This window comes from Bombina bombina, chromosome 7 (genome assembly GCF_027579735.1).
Source record: "Bombina bombina isolate aBomBom1 chromosome 7, aBomBom1.pri, whole genome shotgun sequence".
Classification (NCBI taxonomy): Eukaryota; Metazoa; Chordata; class Amphibia; order Anura; family Bombinatoridae; genus Bombina; species Bombina bombina.
In genome coordinates, this window is record NC_069505.1 from 280,770,436 (window position 1) to 280,786,195 (window position 15,760).

General features: G+C 38.5%; 1 protein-coding gene across 2 annotated transcripts in view; it reads right to left on the reverse strand.

Annotated features, from left to right (window-relative positions):
- The window catches only part of EDEM1 (ER degradation enhancing alpha-mannosidase like protein 1), a 92,545-nt gene extending 86,984 nt beyond the window's left edge, over positions 1-5,561 (reverse strand). For both annotated transcript variants that reach the window (XM_053720783.1, XM_053720784.1), the window contains exon 1: positions 5,218-5,561. In XM_053720783.1, coding sequence (XP_053576758.1) covers positions 5,218-5,540 — 323 coding nt within the window. In that variant the 5' untranslated portion in view covers positions 5,541-5,561. The remainder of the gene's footprint in view (positions 1-5,217) is intronic.
- Positions 5,562-15,760: the final 10,199 nt, after the last annotated feature.

Consider the following 15,760-nt stretch of genomic DNA (forward strand, 5'->3'; position numbering starts at 1 on the left):
ACTGCACACATTATTATGTATCCAAATACATTACATATTACATACACAGGAAACATACTCTGTCAGATACTAAGGTAAGGGGTCTCTGGCACACCCTATGCAGCATGTTTCTCCTGACAAATCTTGTCTATCACATTTACACATATTATACACACACTGTCTCTCTAGCACTTAAGGGTATTGAACAGCTCACTCACACTACCAATATACAAGTGCCGCTGTTAAGTTGTGGGTGTTACAATATCTGGGAGAGAATTTCTATACTAGCATGACAGGTGTCATAAACAGTATACACTGCATCCCAGATGATAAAAAGGTCTCAGGTGTGTCTCACAATATACATGCAAAGCCTCACAGATGTCAAACATATGATGATACATAATATACACACAGTATTAAGGATAGTAGTAGGTCTCCGGTGTCTCATAACAGACAGGTCAGAAAAATACCAAGTGCCAAAAAAATGTGTACTGACACCCAGTATATGGCCTGTCAGTATACACCCAGTCTTCCGTATACTGCCACATCTCAGGTGTCTAACACAGTACACACTAGCATTAGCTAGCACCAGGATATACACTGTCCATTTGGAGTTCCCAGGGTACTGACAGTTCTACAGTTTCTCACAGTAAATACATTTTTCCTTAGTTAGCACCGTCCTAATATAAACAGTCCACTTGCAGTCCCACGGTACTGAAAGGTATATGGTTTCTTACAAATTATTCATATAGAATCCTATATATGACCAGGTCTGAGATGTCACACACAGCACTTGCTAATCTCAAACATTACACACATGTACACATCATATAAATGTATTAATGTGCATACACATTATAGTTAGCTGTCTTATGAGGGACAATATTTGCTTGTACTTTGCTAAGTCATGAAGGAAACGCATACACACAAACTACTGTTGTGTACATCAAGTAACACACATACATTATAATCATATATTCATACAATATTGAGGTGTCTCAGATTCACATACGTATAAAACAAACAGAACTAAGGGATCACAAAGGACTCACAAAATACTGTTGTACAAACACACACACATGTGCAAGCACATACTGTATTTACACAATGATGTCTGGTCTCAGAACACACAAAAACAAACAGTACTAAGGGGTCATGAACGACACACATGCACACAAACTTCTGTTGTACATTGTGTAACACACATTACTAAGGGGGCTCAGAAACACACAGAAAAAAAAACAGTACTAAGGGGTCAGGTAGAACACACAAACCAGTTGTACATCATGTAACACACAATACTGAGGGGTCTCAGAATCACACAAAAAACAAACAGTACAAAGTTAGGGTCAGGTAGAACATCAAGTAACACACATTACTGAGGGGTCTCAGAATCACACACACATAAAACAAACAGTACTAAGTTAGGGTCAGGTAGAACATCAAGTAACACACATTACTGAGGGGTCTCAATCACACACACATAAAACAAACAGTACTAAGTTAGGGTCAGGTAGAACATCATGTAACACACAATACTGAGGGGTCTCAATCACACACACATAAAACAAACAGTACTAAGATAGTAAGTTAGGGTCAGGTAGAACATCATGTAACACACATTACTGAGGGGTCTCAGGATCACACACATAAACAAACAGTACTAAGTTAGGGTCAGGTAGGACATCATGTAACACACAATACTGAGGGGTCTCACTATCACACACATATAAAACAAACAGTACTAAGTTAGGGTCAGGTAGAACATCATGTAACACACAATACTGAGGGGTCTCAGAATCACACACACATAAAACAAACAGTACTAAGATAGTAAGTTAGGGTCAGGTAGAACATCATGTAATACACATTACTGAGGGGTCTCAGGATCACACACATAAACAAACAGTACTAAGTTAGGGTCAGGTAGGACATCATGTAACACACATTACTGAGGGGTCTCAGTATCACCCACATAAACAAACAGTACTAATTTAGGGTCAGGTAGAACATCATGTAACACACATTTGTGAGGGGTCTCACTATCACACACACATAAAACAAACAGTACTAATTTAGGGTCAGGTAGAACATCATGTAACACACATTACTGAGGGGTCTCACTGTCACACATAAAACAAACAGTACTAAGTTAGGGTCAGGTAGAACATCGTGTAACACACATTACTGAGGGGTCTCACTGTCACACACATATAAAACAAACAGTACTAAGTGTACTAAGTTAGGGTCAGGTAGAACATTGTGTAACACACATTACTGAGGGGTCTCACTGTCACACACATATAAAACAAACAGTACTAAGTGTACTAAGTTAGGGTCAGGTAGAACATTGTGTAACACACATTACTGAGGGGTCTCACTGTCACACACATATAAAAAAAACAGTACTAAGGTAGGGTCAGGTAGAACATCATGTAACACACATTACTGAGGGGTCTCACTATCACACACATATAAACCAAACAGTACTAAGTTAGGGTCAGGTAGAACATCCTGTAACACACAATACTGAGGGGTCTCACTATCACACACATATAAAACAAACAGTACTAAGTTAGGGTCAGGTAGAACATCATGTAACACACAATACTGAGGGGTCTCAGAATCACACACACATAAAACAAACAGTACTAAGATAGTAAGTTAGGGTCAGGTAGAACATCATGAAACACACATTACTGAGGGGTCTCAGGATCACACACATAAACAAACAGTACTAAGTTAGGGTCAGGTAGGACATCATGTAACACACATTACTGAGGGGTCTCACTATCACACACATATAAAACAAACTACTAAGTTAGGGTCAGGTAGAACATCAAGTAACACACATTACTGAGGGGTCTCAGAATAACACACACATAAAACAAACAGTACTAAGATAGTAAGTTAGGGTCAGGTAGAACATCATGTAACACACATTACTGAGGGGTCTCAGTATCACCCACATAAACAAACAGTACTAATTTAGGGTCAGGTAGAACATCATGTAACACACATTTGTGAGGGGTCTCACTATCACACACACATAAAACAAACAGTACTAATTTAGGGTCAGGTAGAACATCATGTAACACATTACTGAGGGGTCTTACTATCACACAGAAAACAAACAGTACTAAGTTAGGGTCAGGTAGAACATCGTGTAACACACATTACTGAGGGGTCTCACTGTCACACACATATAAAACAAACAGTACTAAGTGTACTAAGTTAGGGTCAGGTAGAACATTGTGTAACACACATTACTGAGGGGTCTCACTGTCACACACATATAAAACAAACAGTACGAAGTTAGGGTCAGGTAGAACATCATGTAACACATTACTGAGGGGTCTCACTATCACACATAAAACAAACAGTACTAAGGTAGGGTCAGGTAGAACATCATGTAACACACATTACTGAGGGGTCTCACTATCACACACATATAAACCAAACAGTACTAAGTTAGGGTCAGGTAGAACATCATGTAACACACAATACTGAGGGGTCTCACTATCACACAGATATAAAACAAACAGTACTAAGTTAGGGTCAGGTAGAACATCATGTAACACACAATACTGAGGGGTTTCAGAATCACACAAAAAACAAACAGTACAAAGTTAGGGTCAGGTAGAACATCAAGTAACACACATTACTGAGGGGTCTCAGAATCACACACACACATAAAACAAACAGTACTAAGTTAGGGTCAGGTAGAACATCAAGTAACACACATTACTGAGGGGTCTCAATCACACACACATAAAACAAACAGTACTAAGTTAGGGTCAGGTAGAACATCATGTAACACACAATACTGAGGGGTCTCAATCACACACACATAAAACAAACAGTACTAAGATAGTAAGTTAGGGTCAGGTAGAACATCATGTAATACACATTACTGAGGGGTCTCAATCACACACACATAAAACAAACAGTACTAAGTTAGGGTCAGGTAGGACATCATGTAACACACAATACTGAGGGGTCTCACTATCACACACATATAAAACAAACAGTACTAAGTTAGGGTCAGGTAGAACATCATGTAACACACAATACTGAGGGGTCTCACTATCACACACATATAAAACAAACAGTACTAAGTTAGGGTCAGGTAGAACATCATGTAACACACATTACTGAGGGGTCTCACTATCACACACACATAAAACAAACAGTACTAAGTTAGGGTCAGGTAGAAAATCAAGTAACACACAATACTAAGGGGTCTCACTATCACGCATAAAACAAACAGTACTAAGGTAGGGTCAGGTAGAACATCATGTAACACACATTACTGAGGGGTCTCACTATCACACACATATAAACCAAACAGTACTAAGTTAGGGTCAGGTAGAACATCCTGTAACACACATTACTGAAGGGTCTCACTATCACACACATATAAACCAAACCGTACTATGATAGGGTCAGGTAGAACATCCTGTAACACACATTACTGAGGGGTCTCACTATCACACACATATAAACCAAACAGTACCAAGTTAGGGTCAGGTAGAACATCCTGTAACACACATTACTGAGGGGTCTCACTATCACACACATATAAACCAAACCGTACTATGATAGGGTCAGGTAGAACATTATGTAACACACAATACTGAGGGGTCTCACTATCACACACATATAAAACAAACAGTAGTAAGTTAGGGTCAGGTAGAACATCACGTAACACACAATACTGAGGGGTCTCACTATCACACACATATAAAACAAACAGTAGTAAGTTAGGGTCAGGTAGAACATCACGTAACACACATTACTGAGGGGTCTCAGAATCACACATGAAACAAACAGTACTAAGTTAGGGTCAGGTAGAACATCATGTAACACACATTACTGAGGGGTCTCAGAATCACACACACATGAAACAAACAGTACTAAGTTAGGGTCCGGTAGAACATCACGTAACACACATTACTGAGGGGTCTCAGAATCACACATGAAACAAACAGTACTAAGTTAGGGTCAGGTAGAACATCACGTAACACACATTACTGAGGGGTCTCAGAATCACACATGAAACAAACAGTACTAAGTTAGGGTCAGGTAGAACATCATGTAACACACATTACTGAGGGGTCTCACTATCACACATAAAACAAACAGTACTAAGTTAGGGTCAGGTAGTACATCCTATAACAAACATTACTGAGGGGTCTCACTATCACACAGAGAAGGACACAAACATAAAATACTGACGGGTCTCTGTCTGGCCCGCGGCCCTGGCACAGGATGGGGTTGAGCTCATCCTCGGGGAAGGCGTGCTGCATGTAGTTGTCATATCCGAAGCTAAACATGCCCCGCGCCATCTCCCGCATCTCTCTCCGCAGCCCGGCGGGGAAAGCGCTGTATCTCCTGCCGTAGTCATCCCCACGACCCAAGAAGAAGCGGCCATATGAAGCCTGCTGACACACCTCGCGCGTCACCGCAGCGCGCACTGCCCCAGGAAGGACCAGGCCCCGCAGAGCGTGAAGGCCAAACCGGAGCAGGAGTAGACCAAGCAGCACCTCACACCACCTCATCCCGGGTAGACAGCCGTGAGGCCCGCCCACCACCGCACGACGTACCGACCCAGAAGAGGGCGGTACTACACTCACAAACAGTGCCTCAGCCAATAGTACAACTAAAAGTCACACACCGTCACCATGGATACACTTCCTGGTCCTAGAAGCAACCAATTAAAACACCGAGTTACTTCCCGTAGTGTCAGCGCAGCAAAGTCACGTGAGGAGTCATATGGTGCAGACTATACATGACTTGGCTTCTCCACAGTAAGGCACATAGAACTCCTTCCACCTGTCAATAGAAAGCTCCTCCCACCTGTCAGCACGGCTCCTCCCATCTGTCAGCCAAGATTCCCTCCTACCTGTCAATAAACTGCGTTCCCACAACGTGAGCTCATTCCGCCTATTTATATACAGTAATAATAGTATTGCATTAAGCAATGATACTTTTTTATTGGACTAACTATACATTTATAAGTTTACAGCTTTCGGAAGATTCTTCTAAAAGCAGTCAACGTATAAATGTATAATTAGTCCAATAAAAAAGTATTATTGCTCAATGCAATACTCTTGTTATTTTTATATCTAAATTTCTGGACCAACACGGCTATTCCAATCAACATATACATTAATATAAAGCATACAAAACCCATACTAATAATAAAAAATGTTTTATCTTTTGTGTTTGAGGGTGTGTCATCATCTACCAATAGAACAATTGTAAATCTGTTTATCAACAAATGAGCAAAAACACCAAATGTTTCTTTAACCCTTTCGTGACAGGGTTAAAGTGCCTACATCGGAACAACTGTTCCGATGTAGACAAATTGAAACTACGCGATCGTGCATACGATCGCGAGATTTCAATTATTGGATCGCATCTGGGGGGCGTCCCTACAATCCTAGGAACGCCCTCCAGACCGCGATTAAATCCCTGAAGCACAGAAGGCTTCAGGACAGCCGTTAGTTATGACGTTCCATTCCGTCATAACGGCTTTAAAGCCCAGTCTAATTATGACGGAATGGAACGGCATAACGGCTTTAAAAGGTTAACCCTTTCGTGACAGGGTTAAAGTGCCTACATCGGAACACCTGTTCCGATGTATACAAATTGAAACTACGCGATCGTGCATACAATCGCGAGATTTCAATTATTGGATCGCATCTTGGGGGCGTCCCTACAACCCTAGGAACGCCCTCCAGACCGCGATCAAGTCCTTGAGCGCCGTTATGACGGAATACAACGTCATAGCCAACGGCTGTCCTGAAGCCTACTGCGCTTCCTGGATTTGATTGCGGTCTGGAGGGCGTTGCTAGTGTTATATTGGACGCCCCCCAGACCCGATCCGATAATTGAAATCTTGCGATTGTTTGCACGATCGCGTGATTTAAATTTGTCTTCATCAGAACGGTTGTTCCGATGTAGTCACTTTAACCTCGGCAGGAAAGGGTTAAAGGGACATGATAGCCAAACGTTAAAGCATTTAATAGTGATGCAGCAGATTTGTAAAAAGCTGACTAGAATACATCACCTGAAAATCTCTATGTAAAAAAGGAAAATATTTACCTCAAAATGTCCTAAGTATTCACACCCCACTGTAAATAAATCTAGTCCCAGGACAAGCTAGGGATTGGGCATCTGGCATGTGCAGGCACAGTCATGTTATTTTCCTATTCAGTTTATTATGAAATCTCAGGCGGTCTCAGCAAAGCAATGCATGACCTCAGCACTGCTGATTGGCTATTTTGTTTTGGATTTTTTTCCAACTTGCAGCTTTACAGCAGCTGAAGTATAACCGTTCACAGATCACTTACTCTGGTGAGCTGAATACATTTTGAGGTAAATATCTTCCCTTTTTACATAGAGGTGTTCAGGTGATAGTTCCATGTCAGCTTCCAAGTGATTTAGCATATAGAGAATTATGTCCCTTTAATGAGTCAGATGGAGAAAGTGCAATTAAATGGACATGAAACCCAATTTTTTTTTCATGATTCAGATAGAGAATATTGTTGTGTTTTATGTCACTTTAACTTATATATTATAAAATGTACCATGATTTTGTACCCTTTGTTGAAAAGCATACCTAGGTAGACTTTGGTGCGTGCACATGTTTGGAGCACTATATGGCAGCAGTTTTTCAAGATTTTTTTAAACAATATTATTAATTGTGCAAAAACTGCTGCCATAAAGCTCTCAGATGCATTATTGTTGGTATGTAGTTACCAACAACTTAAAAAAAATGCATCTATCTAATCATGCTAGAAATATTTTAGATTTCACATCTCTTTAAGGCTTATTTGCACTCCCGTTTAACTTCAACAAGAAGTACACAGTATTAAAAAAAAGAAACTTACAAGTAAATACTTCCTCACATTAAACTCAAAATTAATTTCCATTAAATGTTAAAGGGACACTGAACCCAATTTTGTTCTTTTGTGATTCAGATAGAGCATGATATTTTAAGCATCTTTCTAATTTACTCCTATTATCAAATTTTCTTCATACTCTTGGTATCTTTATTTGAAATGCAAGAATGTAAGTTTAGATGCCAGCCCATTTTTGGTGAACAACCTGGGTTGTCCTTGCTGATTGGGGGATAAATTCATCCACCAATAAAAAAGTGCTGTCCAGAGTCTGAACCTAAAAAAAGCTTAGATGCCTTCTTTTTAACCCTTTAAGGACACAGCTTTTAGTTTGCTCAATTGTTTTATGACGGAAAAATTCCGTCATATGTCCTTAAGAGGTTAAATAAAAACAGCAAGAGAACGAAGAAAAAGTGATAATAGGAGTAAATTAGAAAGTTGCTTAAAATTGCATGTTCTATCTGAATCACGAAAGAAAAAAAATTGGGTTCAGTGTCCCTTTAAGGTATGAATAAAAAAAAAACAACATTGCAAGACTTTCAGAAAATATTTGACTCAGGTTTCCAATAACTATGTCAGTATATTTATGAAAATCTAAGTAGTGCTGTCCAAATAATATATCAGCTTATGGCAGGGTTATAACACAAAGCAAATAATAATTATCCTTAAAAATAGAAACCCTTAACTAACATGCATCTACTAGAAACCATACAACTAATATAAATATCTGAATTATTATTATATATTTGCATAGATAAACAATTTAAGATTGGGATTAGTTTAACAATACATAGGCTATGAAGTGCTAACTTGAAATATAAACTATTTCCTTAACTCTGCTACATACAGCAATAGTAAATGTTTACTTTAAATGCTTGCATACAAATAGGCAAGTTAAGAGCTATTCAAGGTTATGCAATACAATTTAAAAGCCCAATTTGCTCTTTCCAATCTTCCAATTGTAATTAAACTGTAGTGACTATGCATATAACTTATCTTACCAAAAACCTTGTATACTTTACCAAATAAACCAATCAATATCCGGTTTCCAATGTTTCTCAACAGATTCAATTTCACCTCAGAATCTCAAAATTGGGGATATCGCATATGGAGTCCAATAGTAGGTGTGTGCTTTAATAATAACCACAGTAGTTATTCCTTCAGGATTAGCCAGCAGCCTTCTCTCTTAGTCTCTATGCTTGGGGTTAAATCATCTGATTTTACCCCTCCCCTTTTTGATTATTATCTATCATTGGTGAGTATTGGAAACGCCCCACGGAAGCCTTGTCTCGGATTGGTTCTTTGCAACTGAACATGGATTGGTTCATTTGGAAATGTATGTGGTCAAGGAAATGTATCCTTGCAACATCCAATCATCTCATGGCTGCAATTCTAGCATCATAACACTGGGTGGCAGCAGACAGCACAGCACAGCAATACATGCAATATTTCTAGACAGTAAAAAAAAAATATTTCTTTAAACTATGTAATAACTGCCATAATTTCTTGCATGAATCCCTCATAATATCAATCATAGATGAGGCAGTTTTGTATCACCTCTCTGATCATTTTGATATCAAATATCATGTGCCCCAAGCATCATAACATATTAAAGCAATTTAATACTGTCAACTATTCTGAAAATTATGGCATTTATATATCTAACATGTTTTCAGAGCCATATTTAAACTTTCATAACCATCTAGTATATAATCATATGACATGATTCAGGTATCCCATGCAGGTACTCCATCTGAAAAATAGAAAAATTATGTTATATATATGATTAGACCATGGGATTATTACAGTTTGAATCTATTTTTCATATATCTATTAACTGCAGCAATTATTTATTTAATATAAAACGTACTATTTCAATATATATATACATATATGGGCTCTTTGAATCATTCCAAACATATATGAGGCTATTGATATTATTTCCTTTGTAAAATGTATTTAATTTTATCTGTGTTATACAGGGGTTGTAAATGTTAATTCTTTAACCCACACTGCTTTCAGTAATTTTAAATCCACACCATAGCATTTGTCTGTGTTTCCTAAGGTCTTCACTGCCCCACCCACATAGCATGGGGTCAATCCATGAGTAGTTGTAAAAGTCACAATACAACATATTTTCTGTTTAGCTAGCAATGCAGACGTGTATTTGATGTTTAGGAGCAATTAACACCTATGTGCATAAAAACTGTTTCCCTATGGTTTTGACCAGCTTCAAGAGGGTATTCCAGACACCTCATCCTTACTCATAGCATGGGGTACAGAGTTTTGCACTTCCTAATTAAGAAGCAAATGTTTCCCTTTTGTTTCTTGGGACATGCTGTCTGTAGTTCAGCCTGGAGATGTATATTCAATTTGTAGGGTTTTCTGAGTCAAATCCTGACATCAGAATTTAAACCTTATTCCAGTAATATCTGATAAAAATATGGTTTCATACATAAACACATTTCCCTGTCCTATTGACATACATACATACATACATATATATATATATATATATATATATATATATATATATATATATATATATGTATGTATGTATTTACCTGTGCCCTGACAACTTAAAGGGACAGTAAAGTCAAAATTCTGTCTGCACCATCACTTGACTTATAATGTTGAAACATAAAAGATCAAACAAATATATTCTGCAAACTATAATTCTGAGCAGAGGACTTGCTAAACAGTTTGGGTGTCTGCGTCTGACTTTTTAAAAGTCCAGTCTTTGGTGTTTACAGAGCAGGCATCATACACTAACCTCAACCTCTAATTCCACTTTATTAGGTCTAAATAATGTAAAAGGGATATGAAACCCAAATGTATTCTTTATTTATGATTGAGCTAGAGCTTGTGATGTAAAATGTACTTCTATTATCAATTGTATTCGTTCTCTTGGTATCTTTTGTTGAAAAGCAGGGATATATGCTTAGGAGAAAGCCCATTTCTGGAGCGCTATGTGGCAGCCATTTTGGAAGAGTGTTATCCATATGCTTCATTCCAATTATCTTCTGTGTTAAAGAGATACCTAGGTAGCATCTGAAGCACTACATGGCAGGAAATAGTGCTGCCCTCTAGTGCGTTTGCAAATGGATAACATTCTTGCTAACTGTTGCCATATAGTTCTCCAGAATTGGGCCAGCTCCTAAGCTTTACATCCCTTCTTTTCAACAAAAGATACCAAGAAAACGAAGATCAATTGAAAATAGAAGTAAATTAGAAAGTTGTTTAAAATCGCATACTCTTTCTGAATTGTGAAATAAATTTTTTTATTTCATATCCCTTTAAGCTGCTCTTTTGCCTTCCTGTAGAGACCACAGCCCCTTTGAGGACCGTGAGAAGAAGAAATGAACCCTGTACGAATGAAATAAAAAAAAAAAAAAAAAAAATTAAAATCCTTTTAAAATTAAAAAAATTGCATATTGCACTGATTTCTAATAAGGATAACCCACTACTTAGTGTTTATTTTTAATACAACAGACTGTTATATCCCTTTATGGGTCTTTTAATATGAAGTTTGAAAGCTGACCCTTAAAAGGACACTCAAGTCAAAATCAACTTTTATGATTCAGATAGAGCAGCAGTTTTAATACACATTCCAATTTACTTCCATTATCAAATTTTGCAGTCTTTTTATATTCACACTTTCTGGGGAACAAGATCTTACTGAGCATGCGCACAAGTTCACTAGGTATACGTATACTAGTCTGTGATTCGCTGATGTCTGTCACATGATAGAGGTGAGGGGGCTTAAAATGGGAGACAAAAATAAAATTTGTCAGAAAAAAAATCTGGTGCTTATTTGAAATTCAGAGTAAGTGTTTTTGCATTGTCTTTTTATTATGCACGTGTTAATTATGCAATTCTGCTGCATTGAGTGGTCCTTTAAGGCTGAGTGCTATCAATCTTTATACAGTCAATATTTAAATAAGAAATTGTACCTGAAAGTTTACAGGAACAGTCAGAAGCAAGGTCAGAGTCACGTCAGGATTATAACCAGAGGCTCCAGGAAGATTCAAGGGTACTCCAGTAAAACGGTCAGACAAGCCAATTTCAAGCCAGAAGTTCCAGAATATTCAGGCATAATCAAATAGAGAGGTCAGACAAGCCAAGTTTAAACACAGTTCAAAAACAGGGAGATCCAGAGAGTAGTCATATATAATTAATGGAATTTTTTTTTTTTTAAATGTATTTATATCAAAGACATAGGAATTTACTACAATAACAATAGTTATCCAATTTAACCAGTAGGTGTCACATTATATCAGAAGAGCAAGAAGAAAGAAAATACAAACATAGTTAATTAACGACAATGAATGCAAATATACAAATAGATAAGTAAGTGGATAAAAAAAGGCCCGTACATCAATTCAAATCATTCCAAAACCTTTAAGTCGGGCATATACATGCATAAAAAAAGTGCATATAGTGGGGCGTGTCCGTGCAGCGTTCCTGGTCAGACGCATTTTCTGTAGGCTCCAACAGAATCTTTGATAATCCGCCGATTATCAAACTATAACAGCAAAATCAAGAACAACATAATAGACAGACACACAGATCTGACACTTGCGGTTGGATTTCACAATTATTTGCTGTTTATATGACATTGGTGACTCAGATCGGAGAAAGGCCAAAGGCGGCGGCCTAGTAGTTGGTATCCACCCCCCCCCGGGAAGAGCAGGGTTATCGGTGCTGTCGGCTTAGTCTGACTTACCGAACCTCTTCAACGATCACTATTACCGGATACCACAGAACACGCAGACAAAATTTTAAAGACTCAGCAATCGCAGATAGTGCGTGGAAGCTCAACCCCCTATACTCTTACAATGATCGGCATAGGGGAAATGGAGATGCAGCACCACCTAACATTCTCTTTTACAAAACTAGAGACACTCTTTGAAAAATTAATCGCTAATGCACCATATGACTACTTAATAAACAAGATGTACTCGAACAGCGCACTAACCACTCCATGGAGCGACTCCTCTGATGCTGGTAGCTATGGCGCCAACTTTCCTGCTCATACGCCAGTAGACATTGAACCTTACAGGAGATCTAAGAGCCAGCAGATAGTTATACCCTGCTATGATACACCACAAAAGCAAACGGATCTGACATTGGACCTAGACTGCAAACTCACCAATGAAACAGATCTGGATCTTAAGCGCCTCAACTCCAGAGGTCACTACTTTGAATCAGATGCTCCATATATGCAGAAATCCGCTAGACCACCATACGGACCCCTGTCAACACACAGTAGCCAAAATGGGACTGCGTCCCTCAGAGGGATAGACAAGAATTGTCAGGCAGCAGGACTGATTACCGCGCCGAAGCCTATTAAATCAGGAAGGACCCCCCCAACAACAGGACACCGGGCGCCACAAAAGCGCTCACAAGTACAGAAGTAAGATGAACGATCTTCGCACAAGCTTGCGGCATGTGGCCTCAATCAAACCTTCAGAGGCATTCAAAAGTCCCACTGACCAACATACTTCACACGGGGAAAATACAATTGGAGAGATTGGATGGTGGAGATATTCTGCAACATCAGATGGGAACAGCTCCAATATGAACAGCTATGGACATATCCCAAAGAAGGGAGAGGGGTAACTTGTAGAAGCCCCTTTTGAACAGTGAATTTTTACAGAATTCGCAAAAGTTAACTGTCAGTTAGCATTCTACAATCCGGAACTTTACCCCATATGTTAAATAGTTTAAAGTCCGCTTCTACGCTCTTAAAAGGTACACTTGGAATTCTGCTCCTTGTTCTCCATTAGTTATAGTTTTACACCGGACATTAAAATGGTTAATTTTGTTCCTTGTTCTCTATTAGTTATAGTTTTATACCGGACATTAAAATGGTTTACAGTTCTAGAAATAGATTCAAAATTGAAATCATAGCGAGAGGTGGCTGAATGTGTTGTCAATGATATTGCCTCTTGCTGAGTGTATTTACTGCCACAAGTAGCGAAACCCCAGATAATATTATGTCTCAATGTTCTACACCTTTTATACATGTTTACCCTGTTATAATAATAGTTAAAATCACATCTGGTTAAGATATAACGCTTGCGATAACACAACCCATCATACTGGCAAAGATAAAGCGTCTTGTTAACAAGATAGAGCCCCTAGCTAAATGATTTATACAGGGATTCCTGTGAGCATGAAGCCAAAGATGTCGCTCAGGTTTTTATACATCTACATTCCTGACCCTGCGGCTTACGGCCGGAGCCGCAAAATGTAAGAACAGCTTAGGTACTAAACATTTATGTCAATCTTTAGCTGGGTTCAGACAATAAGCCCCTGTCATTCCCTAAGCCCCTCAAGACAAGGGCTGCACTGCAAGCCGTGCTGTAATGTTATCCCCTCATAGTTTTAACAACAAGGATTCCTCATTCATAATTCCTGCTATTTGCTTTATCATATCCTAGCAAAGTTATCACTCTTTTTGTTATTGAAGTAAAATGTTCCAGGGGTATATCCGTTTCACACTCTCTCATCGTTAAGAAGTCATTGAGATGGGTGGTTAGCTTGGGTGGCTCCCATTGGTCCTCAGTAACAAAGCATATGAACCCAAAAACACAATGAAAATAAAGATATGCGCTGCAGTCTCAGCCCCCCCCCCCAACCCCACTCCACATATATTACTGCAATGATTTACTGCGCTATTTATATCCCCCTATCTTATATGAGCCCCACATTACTTCTTATTGTTCTATAAATGGCCCAAGAGAGGTCAGCATCACAGCCAGAGGGAACATGAAAAAAATACACTGATTAAAAGAATGCGGTCTGTTGCACTTAAGTTTTAATGTATATGTGTATACCACGTTCTGTTTTTATTTTTTTATTTTGTTTTAGTATGTACAATGAACCATATTGATGATATTCTATAATGTAACTCCTTTGATGTATGTACGTTCAATGAAAGATGTGTATGCCTAAATAATATAAATAAAGCTCTTTTAAAACTAAAAAAAAAAAAAAAAGTGCATATAGTGAACACATAACTCTTATCAGTGAACTATTTCCTACATCTTTGTTGTTTTCTTCTATATCTCCCCCTCCCCCCACAAACAGCTGCAACCATTGGACGACTAGACAAAACCAGACAAACAAAAAAAAAAAAAAAAGGGAAAGAAAAAAAAAAAAGGCACCTAAATTTCTCCTCCCCCTCTCTCCCCCCCCTCCTCCTCCGACAGATACTCATTCACTGATCTCCACCCATTCTCCGGGAAAATGGCCTGCTAATATGTTCATCTGGACAAATTCCAGATTTCTAAATGGCTTAATAAGCTTTTTTTGCTGTGAGAGGCAGAGATCTAACAAAAATCTCCCATTTTTTAAAGAATCCCGCTACATATTTTTCTTGTGGGTATGGTACATTAAACTGCTCTGTTATAAGTTGGCTACTCAGTGCCTTTTTAAATTGCGCCATTGTAGGTGCAACGGATGCTTTCCATGTTTTAAAAATTAGATTACGTGCTGTTAATATAATGGTATTTATTAGGTTATAGTTCTTGACTCATCATCCAAAATATAATTTTCCCCCAGTATTGCCTTACTTTGGGGCAGCTCCATAAACAGTGGAATATATCAGCCTCTATAGATAAACATCTAGAGCAGGTAACTCTTGTTTTGTACCATTTAGATAAAACCTTAGGGGTAAGGTACCTCTGCAACCCAATCTTTATCTGTGATTCCCTCCATGATGTCGGAACCCAGCTCTGTTGGATTATTTTAAAGCTCCCCACAATGGTCTGCTAGTTTATATCCGGAAAATGACTGCTCCACCTGACTACCATCTCACTCACTTGTAGATTGGAAACTTTCTGATTTAAAAGTAGGTACAAAGGGGA